General features: G+C 38.8%; 2 protein-coding genes across 4 annotated transcripts in view; one reads left to right on the top strand and one right to left on the bottom strand.

Annotated features, from left to right (window-relative positions):
* INSYN2A (inhibitory synaptic factor 2A) overlaps positions 1 to 3,859 on the top strand; it is a 49,952-nt gene extending 46,093 nt beyond the window's left edge. For both annotated transcript variants that reach the window (XM_069797212.1, XM_069797211.1), the window contains one exon: positions 812 to 3,859. In XM_069797212.1, coding sequence (XP_069653313.1) covers positions 812 to 995 — 184 coding nt within the window. In that variant the 3' untranslated portion in view covers positions 996 to 3,859. The remainder of the gene's footprint in view (positions 1 to 811) is intronic.
* Positions 1 to 20,896, bottom strand: part of DOCK1 (dedicator of cytokinesis 1) — a 313,031-nt gene that overhangs the window by 206,471 nt on the left and 85,664 nt on the right. For both annotated transcript variants that reach the window (XM_069797209.1, XM_069797210.1), the window contains exons 26-27: positions 12,406 to 12,533; positions 9,930 to 10,025 (exon numbers count right to left, since the gene is read on the bottom strand). In XM_069797209.1, coding sequence (XP_069653310.1) covers positions 9,930 to 10,025; positions 12,406 to 12,533 — 224 coding nt within the window. The remainder of the gene's footprint in view (positions 1 to 9,929; positions 10,026 to 12,405; positions 12,534 to 20,896) is intronic.

Raw genomic sequence — 20,896 nt, 5'->3', positions numbered from 1 at the left:
GCAAGTACACACTAGCTACTACTGAAACAGGTTCTTTCCACTTTACCGATTTTACCTAAAGATACAGTCAGCTAAGTAAATGGATCTACATCATGAGATGTTTGTCTCACCAGTCATTTACAGTGGGGGCCAAGTAGATTTTATGTTGTTATCCTCATTACAGGGCTAAGTTTAGATGCTGCCAGCATATGCTAAAAGGTTGCACTGTAAAAGAGAATTGTTAATTTTTTTTTTTTTTCCCACATGTATATGAGTATATACATACAACAGTAGCTTGGTGAAACTAACCTAACTCATGGTAAAACTTGCAAGAAACAGCTAAGGTACAGAAATTGCCATGACAGCCCGGTTGCTTATGGCCAGCCCATCAGCTTTTCTCAAAAGCACAAGGCTGCAGGTGCCCAGCTGCCACCCAAACCTCCCAGACCACGTGGGCAGGAGGAAGAACTGAGCCTGGAAGCCCTCTGAAAGAGCATTTCTCTACAGAGATGAGGGAAAAAGTAGTATTTCTAGTTTTCAGTCACATCACAGCACTTCTACCATAATCCTCAAGGCCCTCCTAAACAGCAGGAAGAAGTTTGCACAATCCCATTCCTATTTCTCTTTTGCAATATGTCCTTTTTTTGACCTTCCTGCCCCCCCCCACCCCTTCACTTTTGATGTAAAAAATGTGGAGGTCTGATTTAAACATTTATTTTGTATTTGAATTTCATAAATTAAGCACTTGTATTTTGGTGTCAGACATTGGCTTAATTGAAATCTTTCTATCATGATGATTAGTAACTAATTGCTTTTTTCTTCCCATTTTTAGCGTGGAATTGGATTTTAAACAGCAAGAAGATAAACTACAGCCAGTTTTGAGAAAACTTCATCCTATTGAGGAAACTCAGGTTGCACCTTTGCCTTATTCTCAGGAGAGCTACTCCTCAACTCCCAAGCAAAAATCCAAAACTGAATCAAAAAAGCATGGAAGATGGAAACTCTGGTTCCTTTAACCCAAGTCCATTACATGTGGAGTTCAAGGCCTTCTTTGAAAAATATTTGGAGTTCTATCAATCGTCTATAACAGGATCTTGGTAGACTGATCAGTGTTACCGGCCAATGTAGTTCTGACCATTCTGGCAGCGTTCAGTTCTCACCGTATGTACCAAAAAGGCCTTTGTACCTATAAACTAATGTCCAGAAGCAAGGCATTAGATAATACCTTGCCAACTTCTATTTGCAGTTCACCAATGTGGGATGTAAAACCTGAATTGAAATTTGTACAAAGATGGAAAGTAAAACTATTCCCCCACCCCACCTCCCCTTAGATCTGAAAGCGTCACATTCTAACCTGTTCAACTGTAGGCTGTCATCCTGTACACAGCTAAATATCACTATTGTTTTAAAGCCTTTGGGGGGTTTGGTTTATTGTCTTTAAACAACAACGAGGGGAAAAAAAAAAAGCAAGCAAGCCTTATGTTTGCAATGGTCTTCAGTTTTACAAATCCATGTTGATCGGGGAGTGCAGTTTTCAGCACATATATCCTGGACAAAGCACAATTTTTCATGTGGTCCAAGACCAAGAATAATCTCTAAGATGTGACTATATGTATATTTGCCTTCATGCAATGTAGACTTCAAAGCTATCAAATTTCGACACCGCACCATGATTTCTAATTTAGCTGTGTCCTCATCACCAGACGAACAAGTTTGCTGCTCATCTCCAACGGGTGAGCGGCTAGAAACCTCCCAAAGTCAGGACAAGCCTTTAACCACATCAAGCTGACAGGGTCAAGGCTACGGGACAATCATCTGTCCTAGATCTCACTTTTAGTCTTTTGGTACCCAAAAGGTCTAAATGACACATTCTGGCACAGAAAAAAAACCCAACCCCACAAACAGAACAATCATAAGCTCTACGGATTGTTGATATTTGCCATAATTTAGTATCTTTTTGTAACACAGTCTTTGGAAAACCTCTACACTATTGCAGAAGGCACCAGAAAATTTGTAGTATGCATCATGCTTTGAAACCTGTTTGGAAGGAGCAGTAATTTTAAATGCTATTTATTTACTAAGCTTCTCGATGAGTTTCTCAACTTATTATAATTTATATCTCAATCTATTAATTGTACTTGCTAACCAACACACTTAGGGAAGAGATGTGAAACAATTTTTTCCTAGTTTTTTGTTGTGGGTTTTTTTTTTTTTTTCTAAATGACACTTAAAATTCTGCTCTGAATTATGAACTGCAACTTTCTCCTTTTAAGTATTTGCTACTGTCATTAAACTTGCATCTAGAATGACCGTTTGTGGAAAAATTTCTCATGCTAGAACTGGCCAGGGAGTGGGAATCTTGTTGTCTTCTTTTTTTTAAGGATTTAAGATAATTTGAGTCATACCGTGTCATGTGACAAACTGGTTTACTAAGAATTGGTTTTGAAATTGCATACCCTGCAGCATCAGTAAGACACAAATTCTTCAGTCTTTAGGTGGAAGAAATGTAAACATTAGCAGAAGAGTTTGCACATACTAAAAAATTTGAAGTGTTTTCGTTTACACTATTTTTCCTCTTAGCTCAGCATCACATCCATTACTGCAAGAAAACTTGAGGAAAATAACTTATTTTTATCCCCCCAAAGCAAAGAGCAAGAAAAGGAAGTTAAAATGGGAACAGAAATGCAGGAGATGTCTATGTCCAGCTCAAAATTAATTTCAGCATGCTTTAATGGAAAAAAAGTCACCTTTGCAGTAAACCTTCCAAGAGGGCTACGAGTTCTTGTACATAAGCAAACAATATCCTGAAATACTTCTGTGAAAGGTGAAGAATTAGAAAAGGTGATCCTGTATACCAGGAAGGAAGTGCAATTGTTTCATGTGGAAAAAATGCGTTTCATGTATTTTATATTGTTTTTAACTGAAAATATAAAACTGTTTACAAGACAGCCCACCCGACATGTTTTAGAAACCCAAATACTTCCAAACCAGAAAATACTTTTTTTTTTCCCTAACCAGAAAGAAATATCAAATAAGGACCTACCAAGAAAAATACAACAGTATTCAGCATTATTTTAAAATAGTGTTAATAATTAACTCATCCATGCTAACATGCCTAGTGTTTGGGGGTTTTTTAAAAGAAATTAAATTAAGCATCTCTCAATGGCAATCAATTACAAATCGTTAGTGTCACCGAATCAGTAGCTTTTCCCATAAACCTGTTCTAAACGTTCTTGTGTGCAGGGACTCTGACACAAAACTGAACTGTTTTTATGTGCGGTTACTGACTCAGACAGAGACCAGTCTTCTGTAATCATTTGAAATGACAGAGGAAAATTCACTGGTGAAACATATAAGAGCTAAAAGTGAGAGTTCTCACGGCGTGTTCTGTACATGTCCAGGCTATTTTCTTAAGAAGTTGCAAATTTTTAATTTTTTACATTTTTTTAAAACTGGAAAAGCTAACATACATATAGTCTTGCTTAAAATTACATATCGTGTTATATCGTACCATACAATGTAATTTGTAATAAAATGTTTTTGCAAGTGTGTAAAATGTATCATATTGTATTACATTTAGAATCACTCAGGCTCAGGTTAGATAGACACTGAGAGAAAAACCTAATTCTTTAGAGCTTTTAGTTGAATGTGACTGACAAAGCTATTTTCACCCTAATGTAGAAGATCTTATAAAATGCAGGTATGAGGATAATAACAAAGAAAATGCATCTTTACTTTCAATGTGGCACATAACGTAGCTTTGCTGAATTCACTCTGACAATACCATGCACTTTCATACACTAATTTGCTATATGCACTTCTCCCATATCATGCTTAAAAATACTTTTTAGTCAATAAATACTGCAGTGATTTTATATTACTTGCTATTTTCTGAGTCCGTATAATTTCCATTAAGCAACAGTTAGATTCTTTGTTTTAGAACTATTAGGAAACACTATTCATGTGAGTATCACTTGTTTTCTTAAAAGAAAAAAGTCACTGTAAAAATAGTTTAAAAATCAGGATAAACTGAAAAAAAAATCATGATTAAAACTGAAAAATCCTACCATTGGTACAAAGTGTTTGCTTTTTCTTGCTTAAGATGCAAAACCACTGTCGATGCCTTTAATTTCACTCTACGTTTTAAAGGTTAATTATTTTTTCAAAATCAAATAGGTTCATTTTTCGTGAACACTTTCAAATCAAGTACTCTGTTAGATTATACCACTTCTTTAGTATCTGTATAATAGCACGAATTATATATTACTACTGGAATTTGTTAACTGGATTGCCACTAAAAATATGACTGCTATACCGACAAAATTCTGTTCTAGTAGAATGAAACAGACTGCATGGAAAGATTTTTAGTATTATTTCAGCATCCATAAAATACAACTGTGGCTTATTAAAATAATTGGAGTGCTAGAAATTTGCTGTCAATTTGTTTAGGTGAATGCAGTTTGTCCCAATAAACATTGCTAGGACATACTCCATACCCATTCGCTGCAGCAGTGATACTGCATTTTACAACATAAAAAAAGCAAAGTATTAGTGATGGAACAAAATCATGCCCATCATTCTAAACACCACTTCAGTTGTTCTGAATTTATTTTGCAATACATAATTTCAAATGTTTTTGAAAGATAAGAAGACATGCAATTCAATAAAACATACTGTAGTTTTTTTACATGGTAGAAGTCCGGTGAAGACAATAAAGCTTTCTCCCCAACATTTTGGAACCCATTAATCCTAACTTGACAGATTTTAAGGCACAGAAAGATGATTTACATCTAGCTTCAACTCCTAAATCACTTTTAGCCCCAGAACTCTCTCCTGTGACCCTCAATAACTCATATCTTACTTAGACTTAGACTCGTATTTTACTGCCTTCCAGAAGGGCATCCTGCCTTGACGATGCCAAGAGATGGAGAATCCACCACTGTCTTTGACTGATCGATTATTCCAGCGTTCACTTCCCACACCAGCGCATATCCTCTGCTCTACTTCAGCCTGCTCGCTCTCCCGTGCGGTCACCAGCTCCTCCTCTTCCCTTTGACAGGTGTCGTCTTCACCCTACATAGATTCTCCTTCACTACCACCGAGGGGCACCTCTAAATCTTCTTTGTTAACCTCAGACGGCTTTCACATCTCGCACCACAAATCACTGACTCTCTCCACTTTCTGGCGATTTCCGCAGCATTTCTCTTTTGGTTTCACCACATCCTTGTTCTAAAGCGTAGCGGGGGGGCAAAAACTGACGTGGGAAACGCTCCACTCAACAGTGAAGTCATAAAAGTCCTCTCCCATCCACTGCCTCCTAGTCACACATCCCAGGAGAATCTAAAATAGCATTTTTTCCCTGATCACAGCAGGTGTTCACACTGACTTTGTTCACTATATTTCAGAGCCACTGCTCTTAAGGACAGAGTCTCTTAGGAGTACAGCCACTTCCTATACTCTTTGCTCTTATATCTGTGAGCTAGATTTTTTTCTGTATCAAAATGAATTTGATTTCTTCCACCGTATAAAGGAATCAAGCTTGTCTATTTCACAGATGATCATCGCACAGTTGCACAAATCTGCCAACTGAAGTATCTTCCAAAAATTGTACACAGAGGGATCCAAAAACCCCATCTGGATGTCCTTTCTGAAATTAAAGAGTTCAGCAACCAGCTTGTTTTTCTTGGCTTTCTAAATGAGAAACATACCAAGCGGCTGACCACAAGGAAGTGGGGAGTAGTCATGATGTCATTTTGGACCTACCATCGTGGCCAGTCAATTCTGATTTACTGAAGGAGGCCAATACGCTGACTCACATGGAACACAACATTGTTCAAAAGTTACTAGGCAAGGAAAGAGATGGTTTAAAATTATCCTTCAAAAAAGAAAAGGAAGCATGCTCAATTTACTTTTTTTTTTTTCAGATAACATGTTCTTCAGTATGAGAGATTTTGTGGTCTTGTTATAGGTGACTTCGTACTGCATCACAAGCAGGACTAGCTCTAGGCGCATGCAGAAGTAGCCCAAAGCAGCTAAATTCTGTGAGCAGCAATGAACCCCAACCCTGGATCAGACAACTCAGCACCCACAGGCTGCAGCTAGTTCTTAACTTCAACTACAATAACACACACAGAACCTTCTACTCAGTCAGCAAACAGACCAAGTAAAAATCACCGTGAGATTTCCAGAGGAAAAAGTAGCCCAAAATAATGAGAATTAAAATGGTGACAAGACATTTTTATTGCATGTTAAAAAGCCGTTTGATATGGCCGACTGGAAACTAATGCTAATTTCCAAGTATATAAATTCACTGCTTTCACTGAAACAACCTAAGTGGCCAGTCTGTACTTAATCTTATTTAATACAGACACCAGTGAAACTGAGGGTTTGGGTGGGTTTTTTTTTTTACAAGTTCTGGAGGCTAGAAGAAAGTGTGCAGTGTCACAAATGTTAACTTCAATTCATCTTGCTACCAACTTCTACAAAAATTATGGTCAAATCAGATTTTAATCTATCACTTATACTCTGTTTTATTTATTGTCTAGTTTTTCTTCTTACAACTCATCTGTCTTATTTTGAGATAATTCTCTTTGGAAGGTATATGATAAAAATAGCTTACGATTTTTATCTAGAAACTCACACATTTAAGGAAGCAAAAACACACACACAAAAAAAAAAAAGCTGTGCAAAGTCAAAACAGACTATTGGGGAATCTTTCCAGTCTGTTCCACACTGTAGATAAGGCACCTCCTGTAATTAAACACAGTTAACTGGCAATTTAAGGTTTAACAGACAGAAGCTTTGCCACAGATGCAAGATGCAGCCTTGAAGAATACTGAAGACCAAAAAAACATTAAAAGGTCATATCCAATACCTCCCATATTTAGATGGGGACACGGCAGGCATCAGGTAAGAGTTACCAAAATCTTTTCTTATTTCCTGGATTAAGGTGGAGTGTTTGTGCCACAGTGAAACAAACAGACCTGAACAGATTACTGCGCTGGTCCCGCCACCGCCGTAGGCTGCAGGCTGGTCCCTTGCCTTACCCTGAAGGTCAGGGTTTTGGTCACGTAGGCAGTACAACTCACCCATCTTTTGTCAATGTTGTTCCAAAGGAAACTGACCCAGTAACAGTCATTCATACAGACATACAGAACCCTATCCATAGGTTATAAAGTACAGAAAGTAATTTGAATTATTTATGATATCTTTAATAGCCTCTAAATGCATATCCTCCTGAAACAGTAAATTTAGTGTCTTATGTTCCCATTACATTAGCATATCTAGCAACCTCACTTTCTACTCAAGACTTTTGTTCACTAACGTAAAATCACATTATGTTTAAGCATTCCACTTCCGCCACCGCGGTTCCAAGATAACTGCATTTTCACTTGACCACTTAAATTCTTTACAGTCCTCTGCTGATCACGTAGAACTCCGGCCTCTCAGAAACACCAGCTCTCACTGACTTATCATACAGTCAAAAACAACGTGTGTAAGTCACGCAAGCCTCAAACGCGGAAGGGTATATACAAAGAATATTATTAAAATGTAAATTAAACAATTTCTACAAAACAATTGTCTTTGATGTTTACCCCTATAGATCCCAAAGTTCATGCATCCCAAATGCCACAGTAGTTCCACCACGGTGATTAGGCCAGAGGTTTATAAAGAATGTGAAATTAAATGAACTTGATTGACTCTGCAAGGGGATTAGGAATCTATGTTTCTGTATTGCCACAGAAGTCTTGTCTCCGACAAGAATGACCGCGTCTTCCATTTGTTTGAGCTACTCAAAACACGATCCTCAGAGGAACGCTTCCAGAATGAAGCTAACAGCTGATAAATCTTAATGGATGTATAGTTCACATCTACAGGAATAAATGCCAGTTTCTCAGTATTTTTGATGCAAGGTATTTTTTTTATATTTCAAGCGTATTATGCAACATTAGGTTTTGGATGAAGATGACACAGCTAAGTATTTCTTCAAGGTGAAAACATGCCAGCTTTAGTACACCAATATAGCTATCTTTATATAAGAAACAAATTGCTATGTTCTGTAGTTTACTTCATTTGAAAAAGTTCTTGTTACTTAAATTATGCCTCTATAAGATCCTTTATTTTTAAAATTCCTTCCTTCTACGCATGCTTTATGGTTAATCTTCTAATATAAGTTCCAGGTAAAGCCATACTAGTATTGACAAAAGAAAAGTTAATACATAATTTCAACCTGATTCTGATCCAAGAGAAGTCAGGTTATGCTTGCTAATTATCACTTGCATTTTACTCTTCCTACTTTGCTGATGCCACAAAAATGAATTATTACTGGTTGATTACAGGAACATGCTTTCCACCACGCACTACATTTTAAGATAGGAGTAAGTACTCCTTGAAAATAGCCCATCCTATTAATACTCATTACATAATGATAGAGTGTGAGGATAGAGTGATTTCAAGCTGTATTCATGATCACTATGGATATTTTTAATACAACTGTACTTAGTTAAAATATATACAGGAGAAGTGTTCAAATATAATTTGATAAACGCAAAAGGAATAATTAACATTTTAAAATATCAACTAAATCATGTTCATCAAAATAATAATTAATTCACATCCTAATTATAACTGAAGAAGTTTCCTGTATATATGTCTTGCAAGACTACACCTTCTGTGCAACTAAGGGAAGAAGTAAAGTTCTGCGTATTATTAATAACTTCTGTGGTAACACACAAAGTGACAATCACATATAAACACATTACAGCACTAGAATATTCTGTAAGAATGATCTCTACTTATAACCATTTCTTGCTCCAACAATGGATCTAGTGATCCATTATCACTTTCTTACAACAAAAAATACTGCAGCAAATTAAAGTGATAAAAGTGAAAGACAAAAAAAACCTTAGCAGATGACGCACTGAAGACAAAACTAAAATTGCAATATGTTTGCCAACACAAGCACCACCATATGCCAAGTAAATGGGACAGCAGTAGATAAGTAGGATGTGCTGAGGACAGACAGCCTTCTCATAAAAAGTCAAATATCACTCTGTACAATTACAGAGAGAATAAAATTGGAAAAGAAAGGGGACAGCAAAAAAAAGAAAGTGCTAATGGACTCAGATCTATCTGACTAACAAATAAACCCTTTTTTAAGAAAGAAATCAGTGTATCGAACCAAATGAACCAAATTAATGTAGAATAGGACAGTTACTCAGACCGATAAGAAATCTGGTCCACTTTGACCAGTTTGCTATTATTATCAGTTGCCAGATGCAGACACCTAAAGAACAATATAAGGTAAAGGCAAACACACAGTGAGACTCCCAAAACCACACTAAGATCTATCCCCAGTTTAGGTATCAATAGGCCTCACTTTTTTTTTTTTTCATTATTTAGGCGAATATTAATGATACAGGTGAAAAATTGAAGTCTCAGGCTTCACAATCACAGTGCTATGCCACTGAAGTGGAACACAGTAACTTGCAGCTACTGCATCAGCCCTTCCTCTAGCTTTTCAAAATGTAATAATTTGGGGCTCTATTCTTCAATCATTTGATTACTGCCATTATCTTGGTTATCTCAGTTGTAGTCAAAAAAGACAAGTAAATACTTGTAGAGTCGAATGATTGCTAATGTAGTAACAAACATGCAAGTCTTTCATTTCCATGCTTTTCAGCTGGCTAATTACAAATAATACATCGTTTTGGTTAACACAGACCTCTAAAATCTGGCTAATCACCTGGCCACCGATATTTTTCAAGTATCTTTTCTCCCCTTGTGTAAACCACACAAAAATTACAAGCCAATGTTTTACAGCATACTGAACACAAAGACAGTTGCAGAAGCTTTTGATTGCTTTGGGTCACCTGGGATTGAAATCCTATTACAGTCAGGTTCAAAAAGATGTGACAAAGGTATTTAAGTTTACATCAAGAGACACTTACAATGAGCTCTGAATCACGTCCCATGGAAATGACTGTTCTGTTTACTGTCCTCAATAGCTTTTCCATGATTATCTGGACATGTCGTTGTGTTGGCCCCTAAGGAAAAAGAATAAATTAGTGGTAACTAGATACAACAGACACCAATACATTTGAACTATTTACGCTTGCCTTTAAATCTGCCCGTCTTGTGAAAGTTAAATAAAACATCACTCACTGCTGCTGATCAAAAGCAGAAAATTAGTCTCCCATTTTAACAAACACCATGCAAAGTCTATTTTATTAATACATGTTACTGATAAATTAACATGTACCGTTACAATTATTTAAATGAACGGCAAGTCCCTGGAAATATAACGAAGCCTATGACATTTAGTTACTTAATAATTTTATTTTCCTAAGTCATTTTTCCAACATCAAAAGCCCATAGGCATTACCAAATCTGGGGGGCTATTGTGCAACAGCTCAATTAAAAGAAACAGCAAAGCAAAGCAAAACTTTGGTTATGGAGCTGCTATTTCAGTCAATTGTTTCAAATTAATATTTCTGTATTTGAATTAATCTGCCACTATTTTTGAAAGAGTTGAAAATGAAGTATTTAGTGCAACCAGCTTTTAAGAACAAGTTCAGAAACCTCATGCAGAATGGTGGTTACAGGAGCTGAAGCCAAAAACACATAACAAGGAGAAAGAAACAGATGAGCTTTGCTCCCATCTTTTACTTTATAAACAGGCTTCTTCATGGTTTTCACTAGCCTGAAGGAGAAGACTTCAAAAGTGGTCTGTGAGATGGAAAGAGGAAACAATTCTATAGCCAACATTTGCAAGCGTTTTTGCAGATAATTATGTAAATAAAGCAGCATCTTTGTGTTGCTTCTTGACCATCAAACAAACATTCTGATGAACCATTTTCTTTCTTGCCCTTGGATCCGTATAATAACCCACATCTTATCACTGGGTTATGTTTAATTACCAAAGGCAGACTTGCATATACAAAACACGCATTTGCATATTTGAAGAACGAGTTACGATCAGTATGTATATACACAGCTACCGCTCCAGTATAGACTTTTCTTCCTGCTGCTGACAGACCTGTCTTTAGGATAAACCTTACAATTCTGGTACCAAGAGCATCTGCATGGAAGAATGCATCTATCTCGGCACCCTGCTCCGCTCCACCCTTCAGCTCTCCCTCCTTTCTCTCCTGTGAGTTCTCTCCAAGATTTTTCTCCTCTTTGCGTTCCTGGCACTTGTGCTGCTCCTGCCCGTTCTTCAGTTTTACTTTACACAGCCCCTCACTCGCAGCGTTTCCTTCCTTTCCCCGTCCCCTTCTCCATCTCGGCTCTGCTCCTGCCATTCCTGCAGCCCCGCTCCAGCTGGGCTCAGCCCAGGAGATGGTGGAGCCGTGAGCGAGTTGCTACCACGAGGAGAAATGCAGCCAACAAAGAGTGACAGGAAGGAGCCAAGCTGTCAAAAACAAGCTCCTTTTTTAAAATAACCCACTTTCTGAAGCAGTCACACAGAACCACTTTAAAAAAGAAACAAAATCAGAAGGAGCCCAAAAAACGTAGTTAAATAAGATGCTAGATACAACGTGAGAGTAGCTGACCCCTGAGGTCCTTTCCAACTAAATTAGTGTATGATTCTGCGTAGGACTGAAGGTTCAGGCAGCAGCCTCATCAGCCCAAAGAGAGCACCAAATCATTACAGCTCTCTGGCAAAGCACTAGTATTTGCATACTTGTGTGAAGTCATGGAAAGACAAAAAAGGGACTATTATGCAAGATACACATCTGCATACCAGCCCAGGGCACTGCACAGGTTCTCATGCGCAACTGTCTCATACGTGCACGTTCTGAATGGATAAGACAACTACGCCAGTTATAATATTTATGCAGAAGCCGCCACTTTCCAAGTTCAGATTATCTCTTACCGAGGTGGAGAATTCCACTAGCTAACTTGAAATGGCACTGCAAAAAGCTAAACAAGTTTACTGTGTTGGCAAAAGTGTATGTTTGTGTGTGGGTACGTGTGTGTGTGTACCCCCACCCCCTCCTTCAGACTGGGCAGGCCAGTATCAGGCCAGTATCAATACAACTCAAGTGTGCATTTCCCAAAATGCTCATGGGGAAAATAAAAAGCCAAACCAAACCAAACATTTTCCACCTTGCAGAGGCTAAACACCATGTAAGAGACAAGTTGAAGTCCTAAGAATATCTGTTTACTCACTATCTAACCAATGTCTGGAAAAGTGTTATTGAGTAAGAGTGTTGTATTGGATGTGCCTCAGAAACAGTAAGAAACATCCTGAGATGTCACACAACACATCCTCGTCACTGGACACCTAAAAAGAAGACTTAAGAGAGACTGGTTGGGTGGGGGAGAAGAAAAACTAAGCCATCAGGAGTTACCTGCTTAATTCATTCTACTAAGATCCATTTCTTTTAAGTGCTAATCATCACAGAACTGTACGATACTAACCACGTCTTTCTTGTACAGCACTTCCAGGATGTTACTCAGCAACTGGCAACAAGCCTCCAAATCTTCTTGTCTTTCCAAGTGATACTTCAGCTGATCTGTCATTGTTGGCAGCAAGATTTCCCTGCAGTCTGCACACAAAACATAAGGTTACATACACAGCTTTAAATAACTTCATAGCACTGCCTAAACAGCCGATCTGCTTCAGTGCTTACGTTAAGATTAAAAAAATTAAATCAGGAAAAAGAAGGTAAGTCCAGATTTCCAGTCACTTGCTTCTCAACCCAAAATATAAAAACCTGAAAAAGTTACAAGCAAGTGAAAATGAAGTCATTAGGTTAAGAATGCTCAGACAAGCACTACCCTCCCACCTGCGCCACCCCCGGCCCCAGTTCAGCAAAGTACTTGAGTGGTCTCACTGATGTTAACTGTCTCTGCTTAAAAACATGGATTAACTGGACCTATCCAGCACCATCGCAAGCGTTATGTACATGCTTAGCTTCATGCTTGCTTGACTGGTTGAGCGTTGGCAAGATGTATTAAACTTCCTTCACCTTACCTGTACTGGTTACCAGTGCAGCATAGCCTAACCACACAAACATGATTCACTGAGAGGTATGGGGCTATTCAGAATAACATTCAGCTGCACGGCGTGGTCTTTTATAGCTCAAAAAGTGCTGCTGAAATACTTTTTGCTGGTACTCAGATGTAGTTGCCTGTACAAAGCAAGTACAGGACTTGCAGAGAGAGATAGGGAAGATGAAGAAAATGGACATGGAGCTAAATAATAGAGGTCAACATTTTAGCTCAAGTCAAGCACGTAAGGGAAATAAGGCGAAAATTGATATTCCTAAAGCTACCAACAGGTAACACTGGGGCACTGATCTAACGGATCTAATTAACGTATAACCTGCAAACTGTCTTGCCCAGAGAGAGTGCAGGCCCCTAGGGTTCACTCCTAACCCTGGACCGTGCTCTTTTTCCTTCAGGAGAGATGGCACGGCCAGAGATACCTGCCTTCTGCCACGGTGGCATCAGCTGCAACCAACCACAGCACGAGACTAGAAGCATGCTCACTTTATGTGCAAAAGCAGGGAAGAGTGAAGTTAAAACCCTTTAGCTTCCCCCATTCCCAGCCCCCAAGTAAATCCATGCCCAAAGGAGGGGAACTGGTTATTCTTGTTCATCAGAGCCTGACTTACTCAAGACAAAATAATGATTAAATTACACAGTATATATACCATCAGCATAGTACTAAAACATTATTTGGGGGGTGAGGAAAAGGAGAGCGGGAAGGGACAAGGAAGAATTTAGAGCATTTTGGTATTTTTCCACCTCCTTTAAATAATACTGTAGAACAGGAACAGAAGAAAACCATGAGACTTTTCCAGCTATTTTACCCTAATAGACACCAGTTCCCAACTCCCTTTCCCTACCGACCTACCCAGCTATCTCATGTACATATGGAACAAGGCGTGATCTCTCCTTTGTCCAAAGGAGTACTATGTTTCTGTACTACAAGGGCTGGATTACCAATCTGGCAGGCAGCTTTTTCTCAGAGAAGTCATATGCAGACAGAAAGCAGCTCAGCTATGCATGTATATGCACACGAACCAAGTATCTTGAAAAACAACAGTTAGCAATAAGAAATTTTTGTTTTCCTGAAACATGGACATACACTATCACAACATGGGTCACTCCAAAAAGTTGCCCGTGTACTATAAAATCCACCTGGCCAACAATCTCTGAAAACACAACTGAAGAATTCACTTTGTCAAATGCTACATTGGTTGTTGGTCCATGAGATCTCTAATAATATAGTACGTGGGAAAATATGGATGAAGCTCTTGACAGCCACACAAAAGATCTAACACGCTGACATTTTTTTTTTAGTGATATTACCCAAATTGCTTGGACTTGATGGCACATGGATGACTCATGAGAGGAGGCTTCATGGCAGTCCTTAATGACTATATCTTTGCTTAGAAATTATTTTCACACAAAAGCTGAAGTCCCTGGAGCATCAGAAATGCTCATGAGCACTCAATTAAGTCTTTATTTAAGATAATTTTAAGTAGTTCTGGACCAGTAAGTATCACCATCCTGACATCAAGAGTGTAACATACAGACCACAGCAGGAGGCACAAGACTAAAAAATGAAAACTGGAGATTAATCTCAGTTAAGAGGGGATGACTCCATACTGCAAGGTGAAAGCACTTATTTAGGGTTATACCTAACACTTTCCTGAGAAGCAAAAAGATCAATAGCTCACAGTAACGCTTTCAACACTAGGAAGCTTCCTCTTGGTAGCAGTAGAGTGCTGCTCAACGGCAGAAGCTCCTTCTGCAACCAACTCCCTTTATTGATATACATTTGGTCTCTGTCCTTTTGCAGTGGATACAACTGGCACCCAGAAGCAGTCGGGATGGGCAGGAGTTACGGAATAAGCAAATCGGTGCTAAGAAGCTACAGCAAATACCAGTAGTTCAAAGGATGACGAAGATCTTGGTGACAAAAAGATGGTGGCCCTGGCTTTGATTCACCAGAATTAAGTACCTTTAGTAGCTTCATCTTTTGCTGAAGAGACATCCACAGACAGAATGTGCACTTCCACTCTCGACCATTCCTGACAGTATTTAGGAGATGCCGCACCCCGGGTACCGAGGTGTCAGTGCTGTAGAAGGTACTATTGTAAACAGAGTACCCAATTGCACTGCACAGGTCCCACACAGACGCCAACTTCAAAATCCCTCCACGGTGAAAACCGAGGCTCGGCTGAGAGTCTGCCGGTTACAAGCATGGGAGGGACAAGGCAGTATCACCAGTGCTAAAATATGCACTGCAGGTACCAGAAAAAACTGACAGCTAGTAGGCAAAGGGGTGCCAAGGACAAAGAAATCAATACATGCTTACAGTGTTGCGTTTTGGCTTTCAGTGGAAAAATTGATACAGGCATTAAAAACTCAGTGAAAATTACTCTCACTAGATGACTCTCAGTTATAATGTATGGGCTCAAGAGGACTTGCTTCTGCTACTAAAAAAGAGAAGGAAACAGGATGGATGAGACAAAGATGGACTTCACGGTGAACCAAGTCTCTGTCCAAAGTCTTCTAGAAGCCTTCAGCCAGTGCCCTAAGGTCCAATTGCAATGACTTGAACTATTCTCCGCAGCTGCCTCAGAACTCCCAGGTCATCGGTGACCACAGCCTTCTGTATCCTACAGGAGGGGCACCTCCACGAACTTGTCCCTACAGCACAAAGGCTGGAATCCTGCTCTCACCAACTGCACAATGGGGAAAAATAAAAGTCACTGACATGAAAAAAAAAAAAAAAAAAAAATCAAGAAAAACCATGCTATAATGCAGAAGAGAGAGCACTCCACCTCAACAAGATGCTAGAGAGGAACCGAAACAGCAGATTCCTCATTCTGCCTTGTAAGCTCACACATGGAGGATAAGAAATAACAGTGTATAAGCACACCCAACCTCTAGTAGTTCAAGAGAAATATTCTTCAGTCTCAAGTGACTCACATAAGTACATGTTCACTAGGAATGCACAAGTGAGCTCTCATTCAAAACAAAGTACTTTGAAGAGTTAGTTTCTTCAGTGCAGGGTTTTTCTATTTAATTGCTTCTTGGTCCTTTAACCTCACGCTTTATAGCTCAAAAAGGAGAAAAACCATGGTGGGTTTGCTGAATTTTTTGCCTCAAGAAACAGACATTAGACCCTGCAATGTATTTACATGGGGAAATACACATACTCGTGACTTCATCAAATCCCCCCATATTCACTTCCATCAGGTAGCAGAGAACTGGATTACAAAAGATCCAAATCTAGTAACAGAGAAACATCTTCATCTTAAGTTCCCATTATTTGTTTACAACTATATTATCCTAAATCTATACAGATATCAAAAGTGAAAGGAGGTAGTGATCTCTGTGAAACAAATGGCTAAACAGAATTGACCTCACTGAAAGAGCTTATTTACCAGGATGCTCATTAAATGATCTAAAGCTATTTAGAAGTCTCCAAACTGCCCTAATACAGTAGACAATGATATACGTGCATTTAAAGTAACAGTTTGCTGTCACGTATTTCAAATGCATACCCTTAGCTATAAAAAAAAAAAAAAAAAAAAGGGGGGGGGAGGGCAACTAAAAAAACCCCCAAAACACAGCATCCCCCTGAGTGAAGATCCAGCCATTACATAAAGAAGGTTTTCCTGGTACTGACTAGCCGTGTATTTTACATAATCACCATTTTACATTCACTTTAAACTTCTGCCTCTGAACTGCTCCAGCCCTTGACCACTCACTCCTATCCCCAAAAACGTTCCCTTCCTTGCTCAAGTACTCAGACAGTTCTTGCATGACAAGAATCACCAGATGGATGCAGGTCAAAATTAACTACTAATTTTCCATATAAATTTCAACCCAATGAATGGCCTAGTTGAGCTCAGTCTGTTTGTCCCAGAGATGCTTTATGATTGGAGCCTTGTTTCACCACATTTGTGAAACTTCAGTGCATGTCGTTACCTTAGGTTTTGACTAACTTGGAAAGAAAAGAGCAGATTAAGAAAAAAAACCCAAAAAACAGAAGACAGTGGTGTAGCACACTCCTTTCACCAAACGCAGGGGAGAGAAAGAACCCAGATGCCCAGTTGCTAAGCACTCCAGCAAAGACATACAAATGTGCCTTTGTCAAGCCTGCGAGGTGAATCAATCTTTAATAACTTACAAAGGCCCCTAATTAGAGGTTTGAAAATGTTTCATGTCCCCGTTAAGCCCCACTAGTAGAGAACGGTCAAAGACCAATTTAGTATCTGCAAGCACGCAGAAGGCAAAAATTGCAGCTATGTCACCTTTGAGTTAGATTGTTTAGAGTATGCTCTAATCAATAGGGAAGGTATTCAAGTTGAATTTCTGAGAAAGGAAAAACTAATTGATTTGTCATACTGCTTCATTTAGAATTACACAACCTAGACAAAAGACTAAGTTCCCTTGGGTAGACTTGACAACGCTCCTCAGTTACCACCTTACAGTCTCTCTGCCTTCCTCAACGTCAACTTGTGAACATCTGCTGTTTGGTTTGTAGCCATTGCAGGTTATAAACCTGGGAGGATAAAACAAAGTGTCAGGGTGTGCTGGGTACTTGATGAAAAGATCCAAATCCTTCCCAGATTTTTAAAAACAAACAAGCCCATAAACCACAACCAACAAAACAAACAAACACCCACACCCCAGAGAACCGTGCAAGCACCAACACTGTGAAATCTTTCTAAAGATTACTTGGCCTTCAAATCACCAGTGGAACTTTTATGCTAAGGAAGAAACAGTGATATAGAGCTTACTTTGAAGTAGGCAAAAAGGAATAAATATTGCCACTGGGAAAGACGAAAGCTACGCTTGGAATCAAAAGAGTACTTCATAATACTCAGCATCTGGCAGGTAATAAAATCATATTTACATACTGGATGATTTTTACATACTTTTCCTTTCTCTTGCTGTTTTTTAAAGGCCTGTTTGCAGGCTATCAGAAGATCTTCCCTAGCCCTGCTGCCTGGGCTCTCATTAAAACCGCGCAGCACGCAGCCGGCCCTCGCTGATGCGAGGGTGTCCGTACCGCGCTGCCGGCGCCGGCTCCCGCAACGTCCCGATACCTTTGCCCCGTTGGTCTCTAATCACACAGCAGATCCCAGCTCCACGCTGAACCGAAGTAGGAACAGCTACTGAAACAATCCCGTCGGTTTAAGGTATTCCAGGTTACCTCGGATAAAATACTAGAGCTAGAAGGCAACAAAATCCCAAGATGGAACCCACCAACACACACACAAATATCTCTCTATATATATTTAAACAAATCTAGAACTGTGGTAACACACTCTACAAGAAGGTAAGGTTTTAAGTGCATCCTTTGCCATAAACTACTTTGAAAAACACTGGGTTGATCAACTGTATCTTGATTACTTAGAAGTACAGAAGAGGAAAGGTTAACCTTCACCAGCCTGCCTGTCACAAACACCTCCCAGCCCTGATTAATGGGCAACCTTGATAAATCTATAGTCTATAACATTAGTCTCCTGCTCAAAAGCCAGCTCTGAAGATAGCTCATGAGTATGATGCACAATGATTACAGACAACAATAATTCGACATCTGTTCTCTACTGCACCAAGTCCAACCCACAATGATTAATGTCACAGGAATGTGCAGCGAGAATAAAATATTAATCTTTATAAAAGGATGCTCAGGAGGCATTATCAACTTAGGAGCATCCAAGCAAAGACTTGGATGAAATGAAACACTGACACAGGAACTATGCTGAAGCTAAATACACGCAATAAATTTTTGTCAATTTAAAAACATTTTATTTGGAGGGACACTGACAAATGTGTTTCTTTATTTTATGGATCATTTAGTTAACATAGCCAAAAAAATAAAACCTATGCTTAGTAACCTTGTTTCCGCTACACGGCATGGCGACAAAGATTGTTATGTTAGTCATAATTAATAAGACTCTTAGAAATGCTATATGCTATCTACTAATATTTAATAGACTAACAATTTCCTAATGGAGAAATCACTAGGTTTTCTAACTATTTAAGAATACAGTAGCTACACCGCTCACTTGGCTTCAAGTCATTTATAAAACAAAGCAACAGAGAATACAAACAACTCTATGGGACAAAACAAACCAGATAAATCACTATTTACATAAAACCAAAATTTTTAAGTTTGCAACGATAAGATACTTCATTTACAAACCAACCATAAGTACTTACACATTTAGAACTGAAAACATGCATTAGGTTATTAGAATACTCCTGCACACCAATTTTTAAATTAATACTTCGATTTGGACATGCTCTTACAGAAGATTTTTACAACACAGAACTGTTTCGGGTGCTAATGTAAAGAAATGCTTCCTCTGTTTCAGGGTTTGAGGTTGGTGTTTTTTGGAGGGGAGAGGGACATGAAAGGGAGAAGAGATGCAGGGTTGTTTTCAATCAAAAAAGTTTGCTGCTTTACACAGACACTGTAACAGATCTATGTAAATTATTGTGGTGGGGGTAATAACTTATTTATACATGCATTTACTTCTATATGGTCATGTAAAGGTTTTTATATAATTATTATATATATATTTATCCTGTGTTTAAAGATACATACATAAAATATGTATGTATGGCATATGTAAGAACATATTGACATACTTGGGTCCTCACTGAGGAAGATACATAAATATTGGTCTAAATTAGTACATTTAAGACTCTATTCACGTCTCAAAGTCGAGTTACTTGCTGAATCAGGATGTTAATCACTGAAAATTTAAAATGCTTTACTGCATGCAAAAAGCTGCATCCCAGTTAGCACAGACAAACACTGGGGTGTTCAAAGACCCTACAGAAGCATCCAGCCCCAAGGCAAAGGACTTCTGCCCAATCATTTTCTTCTCGACAAAAATCAGGGAGTGGGACAGAGTCAAATGAACTCCTCCAAAGCAGAGACTGCCAACCTCCCTGTTCACAACTATCCTTTAACCTACCAATACCACTACCTGGGCAATAAATACACCCAAAAATGAGATAAATCATCCAACAGAGTATGGGAAAATATGGCAGTTTAGCTCTTGAAAAAACTCCTAAAGGGCACACTTAGATCATTGCTGTGATTTTGCCCTTGGACACAGTCATGCTAAGCACTGCGGAGAACTTCTGCAGCAGCCGTGACCAAATGATCTTTTCGTGACCTTCCAGGAAGCATTTCCTCACATAAGAAAGGGAACAAAGACTAACCCAATGTATAACACAGGTCTACAGTGTCAACAGAAAAAGGGCAACTGAGCATGATCACGTTAGGGATTATTTTCCATGCTCAAGTAAAACAAGATGCAACCTTATGCTCTTCCAGGGAAAAAAAAAAAAAAAAAAAAATCACATTTATTTTGACAAAGCCATAATAGATTATTGATGCAAACATGGAGGGGGTAAAAGGCAGATCACCTAAGATGTGAAAAACAGGCCTTGAACTCGATCAACATAACCCCTGAAAATGGGCAGAAACAGCTGTCTTTATGTTAGCAGGGAATCGACAGGAAAATCTTTTCTTCTTAGTGATATTTGAATATTTGTTGTTTTAAGGACAGAAACTAGAAGCACGAAGATCTGATACGGATTTAGTCTACACAGAGGGATGACTTTACTTGTTGGCCTCTGAAAATAACCACAAGCCTGGAAAAATATGCTCCTTGAAGCCACCTAGCTATAATTCTCCTATCAAATACATATACACAAATACACACACACTCTGCTTAACATTGCTTTGACTGACCAGCTACATACTGATTTTTCTTTTTCCCTTTGGTACTAGGGCTCAATTATGAGCCACTGTTAGGACAAAAGCAGCAAAACCTAAGGAATGTACAGGGTTTTCCTGCCAGGCCTGAAGAAAGCTTACTAAAAATAAGTACAAGTTCTGCAAAGAAGAAAAGTTCCC

This window comes from Haliaeetus albicilla, chromosome 11 (genome assembly GCF_947461875.1).
Source record: "Haliaeetus albicilla chromosome 11, bHalAlb1.1, whole genome shotgun sequence".
NCBI lineage: Eukaryota > Metazoa > Chordata > Aves > Accipitriformes > Accipitridae > Haliaeetus > Haliaeetus albicilla.
The sequence above is the reverse complement of the archived record's forward strand: the minus strand, read 5'-3'. Positions and strand labels throughout refer to the sequence as shown.